Source organism: Natrix helvetica (assembly GCF_964273705.1).
Source record: "Natrix helvetica genome assembly, chromosome: 6".
NCBI lineage: Eukaryota > Metazoa > Chordata > Lepidosauria > Squamata > Natricidae > Natrix > Natrix helvetica.
In genome coordinates, this window is record NC_138553.1 from 4,562,589 (window position 1) to 4,589,700 (window position 27,112).

Sequence of the window (27,112 nt, forward strand, 5' to 3'; positions counted from 1 at the left end):
TTCCTTCTCTTCCCTCCTTCCTTCCCTTTCCCTTTTCACTTTCCTTCCTTCCCTCTCTCCCTTCCTTTTCCTCTTTCCCCTTCCTTTTTTTCCTTCCCACCTTTTCCCACTTTCCCTTTTCTTTCCCCTTCCTTCCTTTCATTCCCTCTCCCCCTCCCTTTTCCTTTTTCTCTTCCCCCTTCCTTCCTTTTCTTTGCTTCCTTCCCACATCCTTTTCCTTCCTCCCTCCCTCCCTTCCCATCTCCCAGAATCCCCAACTGGCTGGGGCAACTGGGAAATGGATGGATTCCGGACGGTGCCAAGTTGGGGAGTGCTGCCTCCTCCTGCCCTTTCATCAATCCATCTCCTCTTTCTCTGGACCCAACTCTGAAGATGTGGGGTTGAGAAGAGGAAGGGAGAAGACCTCCAGACAAAAGCTACTGCAACTGAATTTTGTTCTTCCTGGTTACAAGAAAGACTCGCTCTAACATCTCCCTGCACAAACAAGGGAAATAAATGTTCAGAGCTGTTTATTTACTTGCACAGACACACAAGGACGGTCCACGAGAATTCTATTCATTCATGATTTCTAAATGAGTCATTTGCCAACAAAGGAATCTATTCAGCCTAGCAGCTTTTTTCTTCTTCTTTTCTGCCTTTCTTGCTTTCCTTTTAAAAAAGGTGGCTAATTATGTCTTTGCTCCTTTGTCCAAATCCAACGCCGCAACTAATATGTTTGGGCAGAGGATGCTGGCGGGGTTGTTCGGTCACAAGGACGGATCTGTTTTCAAGAAATGAACTCATCGCAGGTGGCCAAGTATGGAAGCAGACCAGCATTAGCTCTCGACTTGCAGACCGAGGTTACATAGCTGCAGCCTCTTCATTCAGAAAACCAAGACCCTCCAAAATAGGAGATTTCGGATGACATAAGGCAGGGGTGCCCAAACTTGGGAACTTTAAGACTTGTGGACTTCAACTCCCAGAATTCCCCAGCCAGCCATGCTGGCTGGGGAATTCTGGGAGTTGAAGTCCACAAGTCTTAAAGTTCCCAAGTTTGGACACCCCTGACATAAGGCCTTGCCAACATACGCTGGATCATGGAGAAAGCTAGGGAGTTCCAGAAAAACACCTGCTTCTGCTTCATTGACTATGCTGAAGCCTTTGATTGTGTGGATCACAACAGATTGTGGCAAGTTCTTAAAGAGATGGGAGTACCAGACCATCTTATTTGTCACTTGAGAAACCTATAGGCAGGTCAAGAAGCCAAAGTGAGAACTGGACACGGAACCAATGTGTGGTTCAAAATGGGGAATGCATAATGTCGCCCTGCCTGTTTAATTTACGTATATGCAGAGCACATCATGAGAAAGGCGGGGCAAGAGGAATCAAAAGTTGGAGTTAAGATTGCCGGGAGAAATATCAACAACTTCAGTTATACAGATGATGCCACTCTAATGGCAGAAAGCGGAGAGGAACTATAGAGCCTCTTGATGAAGGAGGAGAGTGCAAAAGTTGGCTTGAAACTCAACATTAAGAAAACTACAATCATGGCATCTGGCCCTCTCAATTCCTGGAAAAAGATGGGGAAGACATGGAGGTAGTGACAGGTTTTATTTTCCTGGGCTCCAAGATCACCGCAGATGGGGAATGCAGCCATGAAATTAAAAGACACTTGCTCCTGGGGAGGAAAGCGATGGCAAATCTAGGCAGCATCCTAAAAAGCAGAGACATCCCCCTGCCAACAAAAGTGTGTATAGTCAAGGCTGTGGTTTTCCCAGTTGCAATGGATGGCTGTGAAGGTTGGACCATAAGGAAGGCTGAGCGCCAAAGAATGGAGGCCTTTGGACTCTGGTGCTGGAGAAGACTCCTGCATTGAGTTCCTTGGACTGCAAGGCCATCCAACCGGTCAGTCCTAGAGGAGATCCACCCTGACTGCTCTTTAGAAAGCCAGATCCTGAAGAGGAAACTCAAGTACTTTGGCCATCTGATGAGAAGGAAGGACTCAACTGGAGAAGAACCTCATGCTGGGAACGATGGAGGGCAAAAGAAGAAGAAGGGGACGACAGAGAATGAAGTGAATGGATGGATGTCCCCGAAGCAGTCAGCCTGAGCTTAAATGGACTGTAGAGGATGGTAGAGGACAGGAAGGCCTGGAGGAATGTTGTCCATGGGGTCACGATGGGCCGGACACGACTTCGTGAATAACAATAACAAAAAAGGCCAGACTTCTGGCCACGGAAGATGGGTTTTGTAATGGTGCAAAATCTCTGGAGGACGTCACCATTGCAAAACGCTTCAATAAAGCTTTAGCAAGTACAGGCCAGTCCTCGTCTTAAAACCGCTTGTTTAGGGACCATTCGAAGGTAACAACAGCCCTGAAAAAACGTTATGACCGTTTTTCACACTTACGACCGTTGCATCATTCCCCAGGGTCACATGATCCAAATTCGGAGGCTTGGCAACTGACTCTGATTTACAACGGTTGCAGTGACCCCCTTTTGGGAAGGTCCGACCACCAAAACTCCGTGGGGAAGCCAGATTCACTTAACAACCGGGTTGCTAGCTTAAACCACCGCAGTGATTCACTTAGCAACGGTGGCAAGAAAAGTCGTCAAATGGGGAGAAGCTGGCTCGGCAACTGTCTCGCTTAGCAACAGGAACGTTGGGCTCAATTGTGGTCGTGGGTTGAGGAATCATCTGCAATTGCGTTTAAAAAAATGTGATGATTTCATGAGAAAATGCTCGTGTCTGTAGGCCTACATGCATGTAGAGGATAAATCTCTGATTTTATTTAAACTACGTAACGAAAACCAGGAACATCTGCCAAAGTTTCAAACGACGATAACAACAACAACATTCCAATTGGCCCGTCTCAATTTTAGGTAGCAGATGTTTCTGCTCCGTCAAAATTTATCGTGTGGATTTGGGAGGCTTCGCTTTCCAAAACAAGACAGCCGGTTGCAAAGCACAGCTGGAAGCCGCTGGAACAACACAAACAAAGCTGCTGCAATATTTCTTTTTAATGGACCTGAGAGTGAAGATTCACTTTATCAAAACAAGCCTTTCCCCCCCCCCCTCCCCTCCAAATTCTGTCCTATTCCAAAAGATGGCTATATAACAGGAATGGGAAAGGATGGCCCCTTTGCCATCTCAGAATTCAGAATAACAGAGTTGGAAGGGACCTTGGAGGTCTTCTAGTCCAACCCCCTGCTCAGGATACCTGCTGTCCCACTGCTGAGGAAACCCTATACCGTTTCAGACAGTTGGCCAATCTCTTCTTAAAGACTCCCAGTGTTGGAGCATTTACAACTTCTGGAGGCAAGCAGTTCCACTGCTTCATTGTTCTCACTGTCAGGAAACTCCTCCTTAGTTCTAGGTTGCTTCTCTCCTTGATTAGTTTCCACCCATTGCTTCTTGTCCTGCCCTCAGGTGCCTTGGAGAATAGCTTGACACCCCCCCTTCTTTGTGGCAGCCCCTGAGATATTGGAATACAGGTAGCCCTCGACGTACAACCTTGATTGAGCCCAGAATGTATGTTGTTAAGCAAAACATTTGTTCAGGAAGTTTTGCTCCATTTCACGACCTTTCTTGCCACGGTGGTTAAGACTGAATGACTGCAGTCGTTAAGTAAATTACACAGTTCTTAAGTGAACATTGACTTCGCTTGTCGGAAGGTCACAAAAGGGGATCACATGACCCGGGACCCTGCAAATATCAAGTGAGTCAGTTGCCAAGTGTCTGAATTTTGAGCATGTGACCGTGGGAATGCTGCAACAATTGTTTATTGGGAAAAATACATTTTTCGGTGCCACTGTAACGTTGAATGGTCATTAAATGAACTGTTATAAGCCGAGGACTGCCTGTACTGCTAAACTCCTACTTTGCATTAAAATTTAAAGATAAAGGTTCCCCTCGCACATACATGCTAGTCGTTCCTGACTCTAGGGGGTGGTGCTCACCTCCGTTTCAAAGCCGAAGAGCCAGCACTGTCTGAAGACGTCTCCGTGGTCATGTGGCTGGCATGACTAAACACCGAAGGCGCATGGAACGCTGTTCCCTTCCCACCAAAAGTGGTTCCTATTTTCCTACTTGCATTTTTTACGTGCTTTTGAACTGCTAGGTTGGCAGAAGCTGGGACAAGGAACGGGAGCTCGCTCCGTTACACGGCGGTAGGGATTCGAACCTCCGAACTGCCGACCTCTCTGATCGACAAGCTCAGCGTCTTAGCTACTGAGATATTAGACACACTCAAGCCTAGCAACCGTTCTTTGTATGTTTTAGCCCCCCAGTTCCCTAATCACCTCTGTGATCATCTTCTCTGTACATCTTCGGACTTCTCCGAAATCTGTGGACTTCAACTCCCAGAATTCCCTGACCCAGCCGGTAAAAACAAGTGCAGCCTTACCCATCCCTGAATCCTTTTTGGTGCCATCCGAGATGATATCCACGTGGTCGCTGTCTACGTCGTAACTGAAAAAATCGTTCAAGTATGTTTTCGACCTTTGTCCGCCGAACATATACAGGCAACGGTTTTTCTAAAAGGGGGGGGGGAGAAAAGATACGCTGAGTTTTTAGGTGTGGTCTAGAACAGATGTGTTTTTAGGTGTGGTCACCAACCTCAGAGACCACTAGATTTGTAAATTTTTTTAACCGCTAGGTTCATTTGGCAAGGACGAAAAGCGAGGATTAAACTAAAGTCAATGCAAGATAGCAAGGAGAGGGGAGGTTTAGCATTACCAAATTGGGAATTATACACATTAGCAGTAACAATAATATGGGTGAAAGATTGGAAAGAGCTAAAGAAGAAAAGAATTTTGACCTTAGAAGGCCATGATTTGCAAGCAGGTTGGCATACATTCCTAGGGGATGATAAAAATAAAACACACAAATACTTTCAAAATCATTTAATTAGAAGAGCGTTATTGCAAAACTGGCTCAAAATTTTAAAAAATCCACTATGTGAAAACCCCGAATTGGCTATCACCAATAGAAAGGCGATCCATCCAAATTTTATAGATATGAATAAAATGCTAAGATAGAGAGACATAATTGACCGACAGGGAAATTTAAAAACAATTGAAGAATTGGCAGAATAAAACATGAAAGTTGACTGGCTAACCTACTTGCAAATCAAAACTAAACACAATAATGATACTAAAATATATGACATCGAAATTCGTAATTTTTAATCCCTTGGACCACTAATATGATCTGCCTAGTGACTGGCTAGGTGGGTGTAGCTAGGTGGTCATGTGACTAGGTGGGCGTGGCCAACTCGATGTCACTCATGTCAAGGGGCACCTCGACGGACTCTACTCGCCCCTCCCAGCCACTCCTCACCCGGGCTCCTTAGGGCCCCAAGAGGAAGCAGCTGTTGGAACTAAGCAGCCACCGTGAGAAAGAGTTGGCAAAACAGCTCAGCTCAAATTGGATCTGACGGAGAAGGAGGCTCAGCAGAAGCACCTCACTGAGGACTAGGAGCGTAGACTTCCAAGCGGGAGTGCAAGGCCAGGTGCCGGCGCCTGGAGGCTCAGTGGGCTGAGATGGTCAGCCAGTTCCAGGCCATGATGCAGTCCCACTGGAACGAGGCCCTCCGGCTCTTCCCCACCAGCGGCTCTTCCCTCCAGCCTTCTCCCAAAGCCCCAGGAGGCTGAAGCAGACCCCAAATTGGAATTTCTGCCCCCCTCTGCCCCTCACAAAAAGACCCCGAAGGGGGAGACTCTCTGCAGCAACACAAGCGTTCATTGCACGTATCCGTCCCAAGGGCCGTAGTTTGAGGACCCCCGATTTAGTGCAATATAAAAAAGGCAAATAATTTTTCTGCAGACCAACAAAATTTTCTTGTGGACTACCAATTGGTGACTGCTGGGTCTAGAATACAGGTAAGTCATAGTTTGTTCCAAGTTCCAACATCACTGAGAAAAGGGACTTAGGACTGTTTTTTCACACTTACGACCGTTACAGCATTCCCCCCGTGATCATGGGATTAAAATCCAGACACTCGGCAACTGACTTATATTTATGACGGTTGCAGCGCCCTGGGGCCATCTGACCCTCCTTTTGCGACCTTCTGACAAGAGAAGTCAATGGGGAAGCCAGATTCACTTAACAACTGTCTTACCAAGGTAACGAGTGCGATGATTCACTTAACGACTGTGACAAGAAAGGTTGTAAAAAGGGGGCAAAACTCACTTAACAAATGCCTCACGTAGCAATGTGAGTTTGGGGTCGGTCACACAGGTACCAGAAATTTACGCTAATATCTAATAATCTTGGATATTAGTTAATATCAATGGAATTCAAGAGAGGTTAAATGATGACTACCTAGAGCAGGGGTGTCCAAACTTGGGAACTTTAAGACTTGTGGACTTCAACTCCCAGAATTTCCCAGCCAGGCTGGCTGGGGAATTCTGGGAGTTGAAGTCCACAAGTCTTAAAGTTCCCAAGTTTGGACACCCCTGACCTAGAGATTCTAACTGATCGCCCTCTTCGTTGATCAAATTTTTATTGTTTTTCCCCTCTATAACATCTTAACTCATCACATTAACATTGTTGTATCATCATACCTGTATATATCAAACTCATATCGCTTCTCTATTTATATACATTCAGCTACAGTTCTATACATTTCTCTATTGTTTCTTGGCTAAATTAACTTTATTCCTCTTATGCAGCCATTTATACCAATTATCCCAAATTTCATATAGTATTCAGGCTCTTCTTTGTCCTTTAATCTTAATGTCCATTTCTGCACAATCTAGATTTTTTCTGAATCACTCATTCACCTGGGGGAATATTACTTTGTTTCCAGCATTGGGCAAACGCTATTTTGGCTGTAGTCAACAGGTGTATTAGTATGCATTTAATTTTCTTTCTATATTTCCCCTTGGTTATTCCCAGCAGAAAGAGTTCCAGTTTATATTCCATTTGTTCCTCTGTAATTTGTTGTATCCATTTCCAAATTGTAATCCAATACTTTTGATTTTCCGGGCAGGTCCACCACATATGATAGAAAGTCCCTTGCGGGTTTTTTGCACTTCCAACAGGTCGGATTCATGTTCGGATACATTTTGGCCAATCTCATTGGTGGTAAATGCCAACAATAGAACATTTTATACATATTTTCTTTTGTACGCTCCTGATCTTGTTAATTTATGATCGCCCTCTTAACTCTGCCCCCCAGGTTCCTCCAACTCGCTCTATAAAATTTTAATAAATTAACACACAGGCCAAGATAATAAACTTAAAGCCGTCCCACAGAGGGCTGGTCCTTACCGAATGGAATAACATGCAGTGTCCTATTCTGGATTGGACGTCTTCCGGTCCAGCGTTACACGAATCTTCTCGCAAGAGTTTCCATATCCGGCACTGACAGTCGAAAGCGAAGAGGCCGCTGAATTGCGGTTCACTGGCCCGGCTGTCGTCCACACTGCCGTTGCATGTCAAAATCCTTCCCCCGAAGGTGTAGATCATGTGTTTCTCTGAATCCATGCACATCTGCAAACAAATGGAAGGCATTTTTATTAAAAAAACTAGACGATATTTATAGGGGGAAGGGGGGGGGGGGGGAGAATGTCCGGACGAAACGTAATTTCTTATGTTGCATTTTCTCCCTTGCCAGAGGGAGCCCCCTGGAAGCTGTTACCATGGCAACTCCACTGTGCACCAGAAGCCATTTTACGACAGTACGGTTGAAGCCGTTTTAAGGCACAACAGGCTGTATCTTAGCAAAACACACAGCCCGAGGGGTGTTAGGGGTGTCTTACCCCCACAGTATTTTTTTCCAGAGAGTAAGTAATCTGTGTACCAAGTTTGGTTGAAATTGCTCAAGGCGTTCTAGGGTTATGCTGGAACATACAAGCACACACACACACACACACACACACACACACACACACACACACAGAGTCATTTATATATATATATATATAGATTCTATTCTATTCATAGGAGGAGGAAGACGACGACAACTCTGGGTTCCTTGGTGCTCTCTGAGCTTAATTGTTTTGTTGCAGATGTTTCATGACCCAACTAGGTAACCTCATCAGCTATTTTTTTATATATAGATGATAATTGGGGAACATTGAACTTGGATATTAAACCAATGGTGAATATTGACCCTTGGAAGGTGGGTGAGGATAAAGGTCTCAAGAAGAACCCTTCTGGGCAATGTTTTTGTCCACTCAGTCAAAACATCTGCCTAGAGGTGAGCTAGACATATCAAACTGAGGTTCTCTAAGGGTGGAACACCCACACCGCCATTTATATACATTATATATATGTATGTATGTATGTATGTATGTATGTATGTATGTATGTATGTATGTGTGTTACAACCCCTGGTATGACTAAATATGGGAGGAAGGTCACTACTCCCTCTTTCTGTCCTTCGGCTTATCACAGAAGACCATGCAGGCCATGCATATATATATATGGAAACCAAACCTTGATGCAATATTCCAGGTGTGGCCTTACCACGGCGTTATAAAGTGGTATTAACCCTTCGCATGATCTTGATTCCATCCCTCTGTTGATGCAGCCTAGAACTGTCTTGGCTTCTTTGGCAGTTGCAGCACACTTGCTGGCTCATATTTAAGTGACTTTCCACCAGGACTCCCAAGATCCCTCTCGCTCACAAAACATCACACAACCACCCCTGGATGTTGCAAAACCATCCTTACCAGTACAACTACAATTAAACCAACGTTCGAAGTGCTCTTAATGCCTAGGGTGTGAATGAACGACACTGACCTGATGGTCGAACACAAGCTTGGGGCCTCCGTCAGCGGCCGTGTCTTCGCTCAGCAACATCCAGGTGTTCGTGTCGATGTCGTAGCGATAGAAGTCGCTTTTCAGGGATTTGCTGTTCCTCACAGAGGAATCCAGGTAACGCCCCAAGGTGTAGATCTGCCTTCGTTGGATGTCGATGCACATCTTGTGACAGGACCGAGCCGTGGGACCATTCTGGAGAGAAGAAAGAACGGGGAAACGGGTTAGGCCACTTCAAAAGGGATGACGCAGGATCGGGAATCCGCAGAACCCAGGATTCAGCTGTCTCCCATCTGTGAAACTCACACAGAGAAAATGTTGGGTGCTTTGTAGCGTTTGTTATGTGTGATAAACAGAAGAATCATTAATTCCTGCTGGCTTTTTTTTCTTCTTCTTTTTTAGGAAAGCTGTCTATCGCTCCTTGTCAGAAATATTTTCAGATCTTCGGTCAACCTAAAACTCTCTTTGGGAAAACTGGCAGAAGATCAGGATGCCGTTTCACCTATGTTGAAAGGTGACAATTAACACTTCTTTAAAATTTATTTAGCCCCCAAGGTAGTTTTTTGGGTAAACGGCAGTGAAATTGAATATTTGTAGACCATCACATCTGGGACAATAACTCCTGTCCTAATTTTGGAAGCAAGCTTTTAATCGTGCATTCGTGCTACCGGACTTAACGGAAGAGACGATCAAAGCCATGCCTTTTTAATGTGTTCTGGGATGCCACATGGCCAAGCTTTGGGGAAATCTAATTAGGGAACTTTAGAGAGGAAATGGCTGTAGAGATTCTCAGCCCTCCCAAAGGGTTGTGGTTCTCCCAAAGGGGCTTTTTCAAGAGGCAACTGGACTTCCTTGTTTTTCTTTGAAGGTGTTTCGCTTCTCATCCAAGAGGCTTCTTTGGTTTTGACTGGATGGTGAGGAATGGAAGGATTTACTGTATTTTTCGAACTATAAGATGCACCAAGATTTCGAAGAGGCAAGTAAGGAAAAAAAAAAGTTTTTTTTCTCCCCGGCCCCCAGCACTCTGCCCCCAGCACTCTGCAGGCTTCAGCAGGGCTGGGGGAAGGCAAAAATGCCAATTTTTCAAAAAAAAAACAGGTGGAAAATGGGACGTTTCTCACAAAAAGAAATGCATTTTCCCCTTCCCCCAGGCCTGCTGAAGCCTGCGAATGTAATATTCACTAGCTTTTCTCCCAGATAACCGGAGGCACTTCTGGGCCCTTGTACTTCATGAAAGTACTTTGTATTTCAAGAAAACCGTTAACACAGAGAAGCAAATGTTCTAAGAATTCACAGATCCTTCTTCTTAATAGCTTGTCCGTGACCATCCTGCCTTTCCCCTTACAGCAATATTGGAAAACATCTGAAGTCAGGAAATTATTTATCTGGCTTTGGCTGTGATCAGTTTGTCTCCAATTTTAATTACGGATCAGAAAAGCCAATGACTTTGACATCACCTGCTCTGCGCCAGATGTTCAAGTAGGACTCCACGCACTTGTGTTTATGAGAGATAGGTACATTTTTTTGCTTTGGGGGGAAATGATTAATCACTGATATACTTTCTACATTTAAGTTAATGTGTCCTTATTTTTTGGGGGGGGGGGAGTTGTTGTGTTGTTAGTAACTGCTAGGAGCCTTGTTAAATCCAGAGGTGTATAAACATAACAAATACAGAAAAATGTAGCAGATATGTAACTACGGTTAGCCCTTAGAATCATTCGTTCAGTGACTTTTTGAAGTTAGAATGGCACTGAAAAAATTACTTATGATTGTTTTTTCACACTTCGTTGTTGTTAGTTGTGAAATCGTGTACGACCTATCACGACCCCATGGACAACACTCCTCCAGGCCTTCCTGCCTTTCTACCATCCTCTGGAGTCCACTGAAGCTCACGCCGGCTGCTTCGGTGACTCCATCCAGCCACCTCCTTCTTCTTTGGCCCTCCATCGTTCCCAGCATGAGGCTCTTCTCCAGGGAGTCCTTCTTCCTTCTCATTTGGGGGCCAAAGTCTTTGAGTTTCCTCTTCAGGATCTGGCCTTCTAAAGAGCAGTCAGGGTGGATCTCCTCTAGGACTGACCTCTTGGATGGCTTTGCAGTCCAAGGGACTCAATGCAGGAGTCTTCTCCAGCACCAGAGTTCAAAGGCCTCCATTCTTTGGTGCTCAGCCTTTCTTATGGTCCAACCTTCACAGCCATCCATTGCAACTGGGAAATCCATCGCCTTGACTATATGCACGTGTTGGCAGGGGGATGCCTCTGCTTTTTAGGATGCTGTCTAGATTTGCCATCGCTTTCCTCCCCAGGAGCAAGCCTCTTTTCATTACTTGGCTGCAGTCCCCATCTGCTTTGATCTTGGAGCCCAGGAAAATAAAATCTGTCACTACCTCCATTTCTTCCCCATCTATTGGCCAGGAATTGAGAGGGCCAGATGCCATGATTGTAGTTTTCTTAATGTTGAGTTTCAAGCCAACCTTTGCACTCTCCTCCTTCATCAAGAGGCTCTTTAGTTCCTCTCCGCTTTCTGCCATTAGAGTGGCATCATCTGCATATCTGAGGCTGTTGATATTTCTCCCGGCAATCTTAACTCCAACTTTTGATTCATCTAGCCCTGCACTTACAACCACCGATTCACACTTACAGCCATTGTATCACAAAATTTGGAGGCTTGGCAAGTGGCACATATTTGTGACGGTTGAAATCTGCCGTGGTCATATGAACACATTTTGCGACTTCTTGACAAGCAAAGTGAGTGGGAAAAACCAGATCACTTAAACATCTTTTAACTAGCTCAACAACTGCAGTAATTCACTGTCAGGGTAATGATGATTTAATACCTATTCCAAGCAGCTGGCCTGGCTCAACTTTGATCTAACCATATCGCTCCTGACGGGTTTTTAACTGGGTATTTTAATTATATTTAATTATCTAGGGGTTTTTAAATACTGTATTTTAATTGTTTTTATTTATCAGCCGACCTCCTCCTTGTGTGTGTCTCGGTATATGTCTCTGTTATATGTTTGTTTTGTCCACATATTTATTTCATATGTTTCATTGTACGCCGCCCCAAGTCCTTCGGGAGAGGGTGCGGCTAAGAAATAAATAAATATATATATTATTATTATTATTATTATTATTATTATTATTATTATTATTATTATTATTATTATAGCTGACCTACTGCTGTAACGTTGTTGCAATACAGTAATGCTGTAACGATGATGCAATGGTAGGAATGAGTCAGCAGGGTTATTTGACTGTTACCACTTTAAGAGTATTATAAGAGAGGCCCTGTTGGGGCATAGCTCTCTCTCCCCCCGTGCATGCTTCTGTGCTGTAGTTGTTGATTGTTTGACCTTTGCCTAGTATGTGTATGTATATATTCTTTTATAGAGACAAACCATTATTTATTATTACAAACCTCTGTTTGATGTTATTGCTTCTGGGTTGTCTCAAATAGTCACACTGTGCGCACTCTGACATTCATTTCGCAACGATGGCAAGAAAGACCGAAAGATGGGGCAAAACTCACTTAACGTGTGTTTTGCTTAGCAATGGAAATTTTCGGCTCAATTGCGGTCGTAAGGTGAGGACTACCTATAACACACAGTAGGGATACGGCATTTTTAAGCCTTGAAAAACACTTAATAGCACTATTTTGTTCTACAGCCACCACAGCAAGGAGAGCAAATCTTCCTGTTGCAAACGTTGAGGAGCGTGAAGTTAGGAGAAATGAAGATGCTACTCAAGGAAAGTCCATTTAAATCCTTCCCAAATCCTAGGACCTTCAGATCCTTGCCGGCTACCGAAAGGATTTAGTTTAATCCTTTTTCTCTGCATAGATATTTGATGAAACCCAGCCCAGTTTGTTGGAACCAACTCGCCCATCGGCTCCAAAACTCCCATTAAACATGTTTCTTTTTTTAAAAAAAAATTCTTTGCTTCATTCTGTTCTGCCAAAGCATCTTTGTTTATTTTCAGGCACGGAACAGACAACTTTTCCATCAACTCTTATGAAAGACAAGGGGGGGGAGGGAATGCAAAAAGGAGTGTGACTTTGTATTCTCTCAAAAGGCACAAGAAGGGAGAAGGCGAGAGGGTGACCTCCATGCTTGCACACAAAACTCGGGATGATCTGGCTTGGATTACACTGCCAGGGTCCTAAAAGAAACATAAAGGGACTTGCCTCTTTTTCGGTGTCTCTGGATATACACGTCCACTGGTTTTCCTTCACGCTGTACGCCCAGAAATCCGCCAGATCTTGCGTCCCGTCCCAGCCGCCAAACAAATAAACGGTTTCTGATCAAAACATTAGAAAGAAAGAAAAATAAAAGACATTACTCTGCCAAGTGTGAGGCCCCCAAAGCTCGGCTGCAAAGACAAAATGTTGGGGTTCCCCCTTCCCCAGAAATGTAAAGCTGTTTGGTTTAAACTGAAGCAACCTAGAACTAAGGAGAAATTTCCTGACAGTTAGGAGAATTAGTGGAGTGTGAGGCCCTTGGACTGCAAGGCCATCCAACCGGTCAGTCCTAGAGGAGATCCACCCTGACTGCTCTTTAGAAGGCCAGATCCTGAAGAGGAAACTCAAAGACTTTGGCCACCTAATGAGAAGGAAGAAGGACTCCCTGGAGAAGAGCCTCATGCTGGGAAAGATGGAAGGCAAAAGAAGAAGAAGAGGACGACAGAGAAGGAGGTGGCTGGATGGAGTCACCGAAGCAGTCGGGGTGAGCTTCAATGGACTCCAGAGGACAGGAAGGCCTGGAGATATGTGATTCATGGGGTTACGATGGGTCGGACACAACTTCACGACTAACAACAACAACAACAAATCAGTGGAACTGTTTGTCTCTGGAAGCTGTGGGCTCTCCATCACAGGAGGTTTTTAAGAAGAGTGTCACCGTTCCAAATACCAGGTAGAAATAAATCAAAGTCCAAGGCAGAATCATCCTTAAAGTTCCGATTTAATAATACAGGCATGTTGGCAACGTACTGTGGAATTTCAACTCTGATTTACATCCTAGGAGTTCACCCAGTTGAAAGTTCATGATCCATCCCCCCCCCCCCCCCCCCCATAATCAATCACATGCCCCAATCCTTTTTCTCCCACGCTGGCATCTCCACCCAGCTTCTTCCGGTCGAATGTCGAGGTGCTGAGACAAAAGATGACCTTGGCTGCTGGGAAAAATTGACAACAACACATTCCACAATTCTACTCCTTTCGATTCCCCCCTCCCAATGACTACACTAATAAAACATCATAGGGAATTATAAGACAGTGTGGAAGGCCAAAGGTTCTTAAAGGAACCTCTGCAGGCCTGACAAAGAGATTGGACAACTATTTGTCTGAAATGGTATAGGGCAGGGGTGTCCAAACTTGGGAACTTTAAGACTTGTGGACTTCAACTTCCAGAATTCCCCAGCCAGCCATGCTGGCTGGGAAATTCTGGGAGTTGAAGTCCACAAGTCTTAAAGTTCCCAAGTTTGGACACCCCTGGTATAGGGGTTTCTTGCCTGAGCAGGGGGTTGGACTAGAAGACCTCCAAAATTACTGCAGTAGGATGTAGTTAAGCTTCAGAAGGGGAGGGGGATGATTGGAGAGAGAGAGAGAGAGAGAGAGAGAGAGAGGGAGGGAGGGAGGGAGGGAGGGAGGGAGGGAGGGAGGGAGATCTGACTATAACCTCTGCTTGCAACAGCTGTAATGGCCACTATCACCACCAAAAGGTTACCTTGGGTCATTAACTGTAATTACACTGTTTATTCTGGGCACCGAGTAGTCAGTGTTCTTTGCAAAGAGTACATCCCTTTGTGTGCCTAAATTCTCACAGCTTACAAAACCCACATTTACTACAATGGACCAATTGATAACCCAGGGAAGGGAAAAAAAAACAGGTTTGGCACATGCCGCCTATCCAATGAGGTCTCCCATGAAACATCTTGCGACGTCTAGGAAGGTCACACCATTCACAAATAGGAATTCATCCGATGGGGAGCTGGGAGAAGGAAAGTCCTCCAGCGCAAAGACGGCGTGCGTTCCTTCCTAATATAAACGGAGCTTTTCGATGGCAGAGCAGACAGACAGACAGACGGACAGGTCTGTTACTCACTTTATTGTGAAATTATAAGCCAGTGATAGGGAACATTTTTGCATGCAGCGGCAAAAAAACCACGTGGAAAGGTCACTCCGGAAAAACTGAACTTCCGGATTCTAGCATCCATGCCCGACATCATCTGGCTGGCACACATGCGCAGGCTGGTTTTTGGCAGTGCCACATGGGCGAAGGGATTGCACTCCGGAAAAGCCAGCCTTCCAGGTTCTGGCGTGCATGTACACCCGACAATCAGCTGGCCGGTACGCATGCGCACACTGGTTTTCGGCACTGCTGTGCACTGCTGTGCGCACAAAGGACAGCTGATCGTCCCACACGCATGCGTGCCAGAAACCCGGAAGACAAAGAGGCAAGGCTGCGCATGCCGGGCGACATGGCTTCGCATGCCACTTTGGGCATGCGTCATAGGTTTGCCATCACGGTTATAGGGTAAAAGATTCGGGTCACCCCCTCACCTTCTTAAATACAGAATTTGTAAAACTCCCAATTTTTTTCAATCTCCCGATTTGATGGGAGAGGCTTTTCTCTGGAAGTGACAGCGCTATAAATAACCAAAGTTATTTTTGGTGCCTAGTCAAACTTAAGAATCGCGGAACAAAAGCCCTGTGTTAAGAAAAGCATTATTTTAAATGCCTGCTCAAATGCCTCTTCCCTTGCCATATGCATTCAGATTCTTGAAATCTACATTTTTAAAGGTCAGAACATGAGTCTTGAGAGATCCGCCCTCTGTGCACTCAGGAATTTAATTTTTATGTTCCAGCTTCCAGTTTTTAAGCTTTGTTCCCCAACTGTTTTTATTAGAAAGAACTTCTTGTTCTTTTCACATACAAGTCTTGGTTTTGCTTTCAAGTAGCCTCTTTCAATTATTCTTCTGAGTTGATGAACAGTCGACTGACGTCGACTGACGTACGACCACAATTGAGCCCAACATTTATGTTGTTAAGTGAGACTGTCATTAAGTCAGTTTTGCCCCATGTTATGGCTTTTCTTGCCACTTTTGTTAATTGAATCACTGCAGTTGTTATATTACTAACACGGCTGTTGAGGGAATCTGGCTTCCCCATTAACATGGAATGGAATGGAGAATAGAACAGAATAGAATAGAATAGGAGTATGTAGAATAGAACAGTACAAAACAGAACAGAATAGACTAGGTATGAATATTCTAGTATGTAGAATAGAATAGAACAGAATAGAATAGAATAGAATAGAATAGAATAGAATAGAATAGAATAGAATAGAATAGAGAATAGAATAAAGAATAGAACAGAACAGAATAGAATAGAGAATAGAATAAAATAGAACAGAACAGAATGAAGGAGAGAATAGAACAGAATAGAATAGAATAGAATAGAATAGAGAATAGAATAAAGAATAGAACAGAACAGAATAGAATAGAGAATAGAATAAAATAGAACAGAACAGAATGAAGGAGAGAATAGAACAGAATAGAATAGAATAATAGAAAAGAAAATAGAATAGAACAGAACAGAACAGAATGAAGAATAGAATAGAATAAAGTATAATAGAATAGAGAATAGAATAGAACAGAACAGAATGAAGAAGAGAGAATAGAACAGAATAGAATAGAAAAGAACAAAACAGAATGCAATAGAACAGAACAGAATGAAGAATGGAATAGAATAAAATAGAATGGAATAGAGAATAGAATAGAACAGAATGAAGAGAGAATAGTACAGAATAGAAAAGAACAAAACAGAATGCAATAGAACAAAACAGAATGAAGAATAGAACAGAACAGAATAATTTAGAACGGAACAGAATAGAAAAAGGAACAGAACAGAATAACAGAGTTGGAAGGGACCTTGGAGGTCTTCAAGTCAAAATGAAACAAATGACCAAATGGGCCAACTTTAAAAGTAAGCATTCAAAACACATCCAGAGAAATGGCCTGACTACTATCTGACTCCCAAAAAATTAGATCTCACTTACGACCAGAAGTAATATCATCGTTAATCCAGGGAGTCCTCGACTTAGGACTTCACAATTGAGCCCCAAATTTCAATTGCTAAGCAAGGCATTTGTGAAGTGTGGTATGCGCCATTTTACGGCTTTTTTTTTTCTGCCGCAACTGTTAAGTGAATCACTGCAGTTGCTAAAGTTAGTTACACGGTTGTTAAGTGAATCCAGCTTCCCCCTGGACTTTGCTTTGTCAGGTCACAAAAGAGGATCACGACCCCGGGACGCTGCAACGAACCAGTTGACACATATCTGAATGTAAATCACGTAACTCGTGACCATTGGGGTGTGTGTGGGTGTGCTGCAACGGTCATAAGTGTAAAAACGGTCACTAAATGAACTGTCGTAAGTCGAGAGCTACCTGTATTTCCTATCCCATTTTTCATGTTGGAACTGTTATTATTTCAGAACGCTCAATTAAAATCTCAGATCCTTTCCCGTTTTCTATCCACTAGGAGGTGCTTTCGAACTGCATCAGCGCTTACTGAAACAATATTGGTGGGGTATAATAATTTAATCCCTCTTACGCGATCGTAACTGGAACCCGTAAAGTGAATTGGAGTTAGAAAAGGAGAGATAAATATTTGGTGGCCATTCATTGTTCAGCCAAACGGAAATGGGACTTGCTTTAATTAAAGCTCAGTGAATTTTTTTCCCCTCCCTTTTAATTTAAATGCTTGGGCATTAGGAATACACGTCACAGGTCAGAAGCCAGCAGTAAGGGTTTAGCAATGGTTTTTTTTAAAAAAAATATTATTTGTTCGCACTTTCAAGATGGCTCACAAGAACTAGAGATCAGAATCACCACAATAAACGGGGAAAAATAGGCATTCGGATAAAACACACCGGACGTTTTACTAAATTGAAAGAGGAAGAACGAAAAAAGAATAGAACAGAATAGCAGAATTGGAAGGGATCTTGGAGGTCTTCTAGTCCAACCCGCTGCTTAGGCAGGACACCTTACACCACTTCAGACAAATGGTTATCCAACATCTTCTTAAAAATGTCCAGTGTTGGAGCATTCACAACTTCTGGAGGCAAGGAGTTCCACTGGTTAATTGTCCTAACTGTCAGGAAATTCCTCCTTAGTTCTAGGTTGCTTCTCTCCTTGATTAGTTTCCACCCATTGCTTCTTGTTCTACACTCAAGTGCCTTGGAGAATAGCTTGAGTCCCTCTTCTTTGTGGCAACCCCTGAGATATTGGAAGACTGCTATCATGTCTCCCCATGTCCTTCTCTTCATTAAACTAGACATACCCAGTTCCTGCAACCGTTCTTCCTATGATTTAGCTTCCAGTCCCCTAATCCTCTTTGTTGCTCTTCTCTGCACTCTTTCCAGTCTCAATATCTTTTTTACATTATGGCAGGGGTGTCCAAACTTGGGAACTTTAAGACTTGTGGACTTCAACTCCCAGAATTCCCCAGCCAGCATGGCTGGCTGGGGAATTCTGGGAGTTGAAGTCCACAAGTCTTAAAGTTCCCAAGTTTGGACACCCCTGCATTATGGCGACCGAAACTGGATGCCGTATTCCCAGTGTGGCCATAATACCAAGGCATTATAAAGTGGTATTAACATAGCTGAGAGCTGGTGACTTACCCAAAACAATCAGCCAATTTTGTGGCTGAGAGTAGAGTTGAATCCGAGTCTCCGGTTAAAAAAAAAACACCAAGAAAAATAAAAAGGCTCACCTGTTTGAACATCAATGACCATTTGATGCCCTCCTCTCATTCCTGGCCTGCTGTCCTCACCATCACCTGTTTGGATCGAACAAAACAACAATCAACCATTAGTGGGTTTCTTTGCCCTTCTTCCTATCCCCCAACAAATCCAACTGCATTAAAGAAAAGAAAAAAACCTTTGGAATATAGGTAGTCCTTGACTTACAGCAGTTCATTTAGTGACTGTTCAAAGTTACAACAGCCCTGGAAAAAAGTGACCGATGACCTTTTTTTTTTTACACTTAACGACTGTTGCAGCATCCCCAAAATTCAAAATTCAAACGCTTGGCAACTGGCTCATATTTACGACAGTTGCCGTGTTCGTGTGTGTGTGTGTGTGTGTGTGTGTGTGTGTGTGTGTGTGTGTGTAATGTGTCATGTGATGCCCTTTTGCAACCTTCTGATGAGCAAAGTCGAAGGGGAAGCCGGATTCACGAACAATTTTAACGAGTGCAGTGGTTCGCTTAAGAACCGCAGCAAGGAAGGTGGTAAAATTGGGGGGGGGGACACTTGCTGAAGGACTGTCTCTCTTCACGAGGAAAATCTGGGGCCCAATTGTGGTTGTTGCCAACTCTGAAGGCGACCTGAACGAAGCCATTTTCTGAGCTTCGGTGTTGCCACACTGGAGCTGAGGGATAGGGAGGGAGGAATAGAGATAGATGGGGTTTTGTAGCCAAAACAAAGTACTTTCTCCTAGGAACCAAGGACATTCCCGCTGGTGGTCGGAGAGAGGAGGAGTTAAGTTACCAGGCAACTGGATGATACGATGATTGGACCATGTGATTGGGTGTTTGAAGAAGGGGGAAGAACGTTTACTTTTAATTAAGTGAAAACCGCGGTAATATTCAGAGTCGGTTTTCACCAGCCTGTGCCAATATGATATATCCAATAAACCAGTTCTTTGAGGAATCTACTTGCCTCGAGTTCTATTTATTATGGGTGTATTACTTCGAACCCTGACAGGTGCCTCACAATGGCACTAAAAAAGTGGATTACGTCTGGGTTTTTTTTTACATTTATGACCACTGCAGCATCAATACATCAATGCACCTGCAGTGATTAAATTTCAGACACTTGGCAAAGGATTCATATTTATGACGGTTGCAGTGTCCCGGGAGGGGGGGTCATGTGACCCCCCCCTTTTATGACCTTTTGACAAGTGAAGACAACGAGGAAGCCAGATTCACTTTACAACTGGATTAATAACACCCACAGCGGTTCACTTAACAACTCTGGCAAAAAAAAGGTCACAAAATAGGGCAAAAGCTTAACTAACAAGTGTCTTGCTTGGGCCGGATTGTGGCTGTGAGTCAAGGACTACCTTCCGTGTCAGTAAGGTCCTCGGAAGAAGCTCATGGCAAACCCGGGTTCAATACTGTACCTTTGGTGCTTTTGGGGATGATCTGACCCCATCGTGGTTTGTATTCCTGCTGACTGATGTACTGGTTGAACAAGCCATCTGTTTGAAAGGAAAAAGAAAAGAGTGAGCGGCCACGGTCTTCCCATCGCAGCATCCTCGGTCACTAAATGTACTGTCGTACGTTGTTTATAGCACACCTATTCTGCCTAGCAATTTGAATCTATTGTGCTGTCTAGACACAGTTGTGATAGCAAATCATAAGAGAGTTTAAAGATTTTTAAAAACCAGACAGGCCTAACAATCTTAAGGAAAAACAGCCAGAAATTAGGTCCACCCTGAACAATAGGCTGGCATGAAAAATATTTTTTAATGAAATATCATATTTTTCGAACTATAAGACACACCAGAGTATAAGACGCACCATGATTTTGAAGAGGTAAATTTTTTTAAAGTTTTTGCACTCTGCGGGTCTCCCAAACCCTCTGCACGCCTCATTATTTGAGGGGGGGAATGGGGGGAGGGGGCATGCAAAGTTTGGGAGGCTTGTAGAGTGCTCCTGGGGGCTGGGGGGGGCAAAATCGGCCTGTTTTCTGCTCATTTTTGCTCTCCCCAGCCCCCAGGAGCACTTTGCAAGCCTCCCAAACCCTCTGCATGCCCATTTTTGCAAAGGGAGTGGCGTTTTGCTAGGCCAAAAATGCTGTATTCATTGTACAAGACACACCCAGATTTTCACCCTCTTTTTTTGGGGGGAAAGGTGCGTCTTGTATTCTGAAAAATACGGTAAATTCAAGAATAGAATAGAATAGAATAGAATAGAATAGAATAGAATAGAATAGAATATTTATTTCTAAGCCGCACCCTCTCCCGAAGGACTCGGGGCGGCGTACAATAAAACAAATAAAATACAAAGTACAATACAATACAATACAATACAAATCTGGACAGGACATACATATAACAAGGACGTATATAAGACGTATACAAGGAGGAGGTAGGCTGATAGCTAAAAAACAATTAAACAATTAACAATTAAAACAATTAACAAGTCACAATATTTAAAAACCCCAATAAATAAATTCAATTGAATTACTAATAAAAACCCGTCAGGAGCGATATAGTTAGATCATGGTTGAGCCAGGCCAGCTACTTGGAATAGGTGGGTCTTGAGCTTAACTCTGAAGGAACAGAGGTCAGACGTAGTCCTAATATCCGGAGGGAGGTCATTCCACAGGGCTGGGCCCGCCACAGAGAAGGCTCTACTCCTAGGCGCCGCCCCTCGACACTGTCTGGTGGACAGGGCCATTGCAGAGAAATAGCCATGGGGGGGGGGGGGGAGATTCTGCAAAAGAATGAAAACCCATTTGGGTTTTCTGGAAAGCATCGGCAGTTAAGATTTGATCTTTTTGCACAGTCATGCTGACGGATCTCTTTTGCAAAAGCCAAGAGATCCATCATTCGGATCTACCTGTACATTAATTTGTGAGCACTGGTTGGTGTTTTTTTTTTGGGGGGGGGGGGGAGTGTCAGTCTTGTCTGGTGCACCAAACAGGGAACACGAGCAGGTAAACAAATTCTACTTGACTGTAAAGCTATACAGGTAGTCCTCGGACTTACGGCTACAAGAGGTGACTGGATTTTCTGGTTTTTCTTTGAAGACGTTTCGCTTCTCATCCCAGAAGCTTCTTCAGTTCTGAAGCTGGAGAGGCTACTTGGATGAGAAGCGAAATATCTTCAAAGAAAAACAGAAAAGTCCAGTTGCCTCTTGAAAAAAAAGTCCCTTTGGGACAAGAAAGGTCCTAAAACGGGTCAGAACTCTCCTTGATTAGTTTCCACCCATTGCTGCTTCTTCTACCCTCAGGGGCTTTGGAGAATAGCTTGATTCCCTCTTCTTTGTGGCAACCCCTGAGATATTGGAAGACTGCTACCATGTCTCCCTTAGTCCTTCTTTCTCTTAAGCTAAACATACCCAGTTCCTGCAACCGTTCTTCATATGTTTTACCCTCCGGTCCCCTAATCCTCTTTGTTGCTCTTCTCTGCACTCTTTCCAGAGTCTCCACATCTTTTTTACATAGTGGCGACCAAAACTGAACGTAGTATTCCAAGTGTGGCCTTACCAAGGCATTATAAAGTGGCATTTTCATGTGATCTTGATTCTCTCCCTCTGTTGATGCAGCCTAGAACTGTGTTGGCTTTTTTGGCAGCTGCTGTCCCCGGCTGGCTCCTATTTAAATGGTTGTCCACTAGGACTCCAAGATCCCTCTCACAGTTACTACTATTGAGCAAGGTATCACCTATACTGTACCTGTGCATTTTGTTTTTGTTGCCTAAATGTAGAACCTTACTCTTTTCACCATTGAATTTCATTTTATTAGATAGTGCCCAATGTTCAAGTTTGTCAAGATCCTTCTGTATCTTTAGCCTATCTTCTGGAGTGTTGGCTATTCCTGCCAGCTTGGTGTCATCTGCAAATTTGATGAGTTTTATTCCCCCATTTATTCCCTCATCCAAATCATTGATGAAGAAGTTGAAGATTACTGGGCCTAAAACTCACTTAACAACTGTCTAGTGTCAACCCTGAAGCTGGCCCAGCTGAAGCCATCTTGGAGCTTCAGTCGCTCCGCATTGGAGCTGAGGGATAGGTAGGGTGGATTAGAGATAGCTGGGGCTGGGAAGTCAAAACAAAATACTTTCTCTTGAGAACCAAGGACGTTCTCACACATGGCTGGGGGAAGGAGGAGTGATGTCACCAGACCAGTGGATGCTGCCTTCATTGGCCCATGTGACTAATTGTTTGGAATTGGGGAGGGGAAACTTTCACTTGTGAAAACTGAGTGACCCCCTCGGAGTCGGTTTTCGCCAGATATGCGCCAATATGGTATTTCCAATAAAGTTATTCTTTATGCCTCGGCATTTTCGCTTGCGATGGATCTATTACTTGGAACCCTGATGTCGTGTTTAGCAACAGAAATGTTTGGCCTCAATCATGGCTGTACGCCAGTGTTTCTCAAACTTGGCGACTTTAAGTCCTGTGGACTTCAACTCCCAGAATTCCCCAGCCAGCTATGCTGGCTGGGGGATTCTGGGAGTTGAAGTCCACAGGACTTAAAGTCGCCAAGTTTGAGAAACACTGCTGTACGCCGTAAACATGGCTATTTTTCACACAATGAAAATGACAACCTAGCCGTCCCTAGGATCATACAGAAAGGCCCTCTAGCAACGTGAGAAGCTTATGCAAAATAAACAGACAGCTTTCTGCTCTGTTTGGACTCGTCAGCCACCCACGGTGCAGAAAACAATAGCAACACCAAGAGTTAGAAGGAAGCCAGCAGTGATGACACAACACAAATCACAGGCTAAAAGTCCTCGGCGGCAGCCTTCTCCAATAGATCACCCACCAGATGCCCTGAGGTTGCAATTCCCAGAATTATCTCCACAGGATAATACATTTCCAACTTGGAGCTTTTAAAACACACACACACACACACACACACACAACACACAACCACGAATTCACCAGCTCCCTAACAAGACCGTCAGAAACGCCTCTGGCCTTCCTCTCAACTTGTCAGCTCTGCCCCAGCTTGGTTTTCTCAGAAAGGAAAACCTCGCGACTCAGTTTGTCGTGAAAAGATGGCTTTTACTAAACGCCAAGTTGGTTACAATGAAGCAAAGCCGGAACTGAGATTTTACGCGCGAAGATTTGCCCAGTTCATCTTCCTCTTTTTTGTTCCACCTTCCTGTTACCTCCCGATTATCCAGTCACATTCAGAGACGTTGTTTTGGTTAGATCAGTGATAGCTAACCTTTTTGTCATTGCGTCCTGTTGCAATATGCGTGCAACAACCTCCCACCGCGCCCCACCTCCGTGCATAAGCGCGTGACCCCGTGTTCAGCCACCCACCTCCTGCGCATACGCCACCACTCCCCTCACCCATTTTTGGTTTCCAGGTTGGTGGAGACAGATTTCTAGGCCCAAAATGGAACATGGAGGGCCGTGTGTTTACGTGCTTTCGAACTAGGTTGGCAGAAGTTGGGACAAGTCAGGGGAGCTCACCCTGTTACGCGGTGCTAGGGATTCGAACCTCCAAACTGCCAACCTTTCGATCGACAAGCTCAGCGTCTTAGTCACTGAGTCACCGCGTCCCTTAAAGGATGCCAAAAAAGGGTACAAAATAAAATGTGAATGAACAAAATGTAAACTAATTATTTTAAATAATTAAATGAGCTGTGGTGGCGCAGTGGTTAGAAGGCAGTACTGCAGGCTACTTCTGCTGACTGCTGGCTGCTAGAAATTCGATCCTGACCGGCTCAAGATCGACTCAGCCTTCCATCCTTCCGAGGTCGGTAAAATGAGGACCCAGGTTGTTGGGGGGCACAAAAGGCTGACTCTGTAAACTGCTTAGAGAAGGCTGTAAAGCACTGTGAAGGGGTATAGAAATCTAAGTGCTCTTGCTATTGCTAAATTGGATTGTTGGATTGCCCCGGAGCGAGTTGTCCCAGGGCATGCCGGCTGTGGTAAGTTGTCTCATTTCATCTTGGGATGGTGAACCTCCACCTCGGGACAGCACGATGGGTTTCCCCCCTCCCCAGCTCCCAGCGCAAGATGGCCGTTGTGACCCAACCCCTTTGGACACTCACCGTTGACTGCTTTTTCTATCAACTCTTCGCACGCGTTGAAGTCTCCCTTCAAGACCAGCTTCTCGTGAAGGTCGGTCAGCATGGGGTGTTCCAGGGCGATCTTGGTTTTCTTCTGCAGGGACTCGAACGCCTCCGTGTAGTTGTGCTGGCGAAAGTGCTTCAAGCAGAGGCGAATGGCTTCCTGTTCACGGTACTACTGGAACACAAGAAAACCAATGAGAACAGCACCGAAGGGTGCGCCCCGCGGATAGCTTTTGCGGAGCTAAGCTTCGGTCACTGGCGAATCAAAATGCTCGGAAGGACAGACTTAGCAGAACGATATACAGGTAGCCCTCGATGCATGACTGCAATTGAGCCCTCCCAGCCTCCATCCCTCTCACATACACAGCATCCACCTATCAGGAGCTGCTTCATACACAGGTTACAATCCTACCTTGCTGTACCAATTGAGGCAGGGCTGTACCACATCTGGATCATCAATACCATTGAGTTCAACATACCAGATGCTAAAATTGAAGCTGGGACCCCAGGACAGGAGCGGAACTGAAAAGAGAAGGACGGAGAAATTACATCATTCCATTCCATTCCATGAAATATGAATTCCTGCTGACTACAGATATTCATGACCTCCTATTCTCGGTCACAATCTCCCCAGTATGAAGTAGGAGCTGTTTGAGGACATGATGATCAGAATAATAGAATTTGTTGTCTTTCTATCCTTTCCTGTTGCAATTTTTCATTCTGGGAATAAGATTCCACAACCAGCAGGGTCTTTGGAAGAGTTCCTTTTGAAAAGCAACAAAAACAATTAGGGGGCTGGAGGCTGAAACATAGGAAGAACGGTGGCAGGAACTGGGCATGTCTAGTTTAATAGAAAGAAGGACCAGGGGAGACATGATAGCAGCCTTCCAATATCTCAGGTGTTGCCACAAAGAAGAGGGAGTCAAGCTATTCTCCAAGGCACCTGAGGGCAGAACAAGAAGCAATGGGTGGAAGGAGAGAAGCAACGCAGAACTGAGGGGAAATTTCCTGGCAGTGAGAACAATTAACCAGTGGAACAACTTGCCTCCAGAAGTTGTGAATGCCCCAACATTGGAAGTTTTAAAGAAACAATTCGATAACCATTTGTTCAAAGTGGTATAGAGGTTGGATTAGAAGACCTCCAAGGTCCCTTCGAAATATTATTAATTATTAATTATTAATTATTATTATTATTTTATTATTATTACTTTCTTTTCTTTTCTATTCTATTCTATTCCAAAATCCAGATCCTTCACCATCTTGCAGTTAATCTCCTTTCCATAAGTATTGCAAGATGTGGTGGCGCAGTGGTTAGAGTGTGGTACTGCAGGTTACTTCTGCTGACTGCCGACTGCCTGCAATTTGGCAGTTCGAATCTCACCAGGCTCAAGGTTGCCACTCAGCCTTCCATCCTTCCGAGGTGGGTAGAATGAGGACCCAGATTGTTGGGGGAAAGAGGCTGACTCTGTAAACCTCTTAGAGAGCGCTGTAAAAGCACTGCAAAGCGGTATATAAGTCTTAAGTGCTATTGCTATTGGTGCCAAGATCAAGGAAAGAAGAGAACAATCGGCAACGCCCTGATTTCCTGAGCAAATGAAAACAGAGCACTTTCGAACGACAAGGAGCAGCTTTGCCAGAAATTTTAAGTGCCTTCCATTAGAGCGAAGCTTGCTATTTCGAAAGCGTCCATGTGTGTGTGTCAGAGTTTAGCATCAAAACGCAAAGTTCCTCGCCGCGGATGCCCGAGCGACTTCAAACAGAAATGAAACCTAATGACTGCCAAGAGCGTTTCAAATCACGCCACCGCTTATGCAGCTGTGCTTCTCTTGCAGGAGAAATCTGAAATAATAGGAGTCATCGTCACGCCCCAATTGGGAGAGTCCCAATGCCGTTCGTTAACGCAAATCTTAGAACTGAGGAGACATTTCCTGACAGTCAGAACAATTAATCAGTGGAACAGTTTGCCACCAGAGGTTGTGAATGCCCCAACACTGGAAGTCTTTAAGAAGATGTTGGATAACCATCTGTCTGAAACGGTATAGGGTTTCCTGCCTAGGCAGGGGGTTGGATTAGAGGACCTCCAAGGTCCCTTCCAACTCTACTATTGTATTGTATTGTAAATCGTGTGGGAAGGCAATATAGACAATGATTTTTCTAGAGAAGCGAAGGCCTTCCCGGCACCATCCCTTCGAGATGGCTGCGAGATGAAGCACTGTGGTGGAAAGGGACACCGGCGAAGGCTGAATTTGGCCAAGTTCCCAGTTTGGACCTGGGCAGTGATAACCACCAGAAAACTGAAGCGTGTGATCTACTGGTGTCTGCTTGAAGAGGCATCTAAGGTTAGCAATAAAGAGCGGAGCTCAAGTGCTTCCCTGTTGGGGAAATGTATCTTTGGGCAGCCTCTCATTCTGGCTGGAGGTTAAGGCTTTAGGAGTGGACTTGGTAGTAGTATATGAGAGGCTTTCCGTTTCCTTCCCCATAAAGGAGGTCTCCCAATCTGATATCTCCTTCTTCTTGTTGTTGTAAAGTGGGACTGGGACTAGG

The 27,112-nt window shown here is 44.5% G+C and overlaps 1 protein-coding gene across 2 annotated transcripts in view; it reads right to left on the reverse strand.

The window, feature by feature from the left end:
- Positions 1-27,112, reverse strand: part of MKLN1 (muskelin 1) — a 56,613-nt gene that overhangs the window by 19,324 nt on the left and 10,177 nt on the right. Inside the window, exons 4-11 of one of the 2 annotated variants that reach the window (XM_081957133.1) lie at positions 24,981-25,090; positions 24,548-24,740; positions 19,931-20,008; positions 18,520-18,585; positions 12,931-13,043; positions 8,731-8,943; positions 7,255-7,476; positions 4,385-4,514 (exon numbers count right to left, since the gene is read on the reverse strand). In XM_081957133.1, coding sequence (XP_081813259.1) covers positions 4,385-4,514; positions 7,255-7,476; positions 8,731-8,943; positions 12,931-13,043; positions 18,520-18,585; positions 19,931-20,008; positions 24,548-24,740; positions 24,981-25,090 — 1,125 coding nt within the window. Of the gene's footprint in view, positions 1-4,384; positions 4,515-7,254; positions 7,477-8,730; positions 8,944-12,930; positions 13,044-18,519; positions 18,586-19,930; positions 20,009-24,547; positions 24,744-24,980; positions 25,091-27,112 lie in introns of those variants that run through there. The other variant, XM_081957134.1, reaches the window with a different exon arrangement.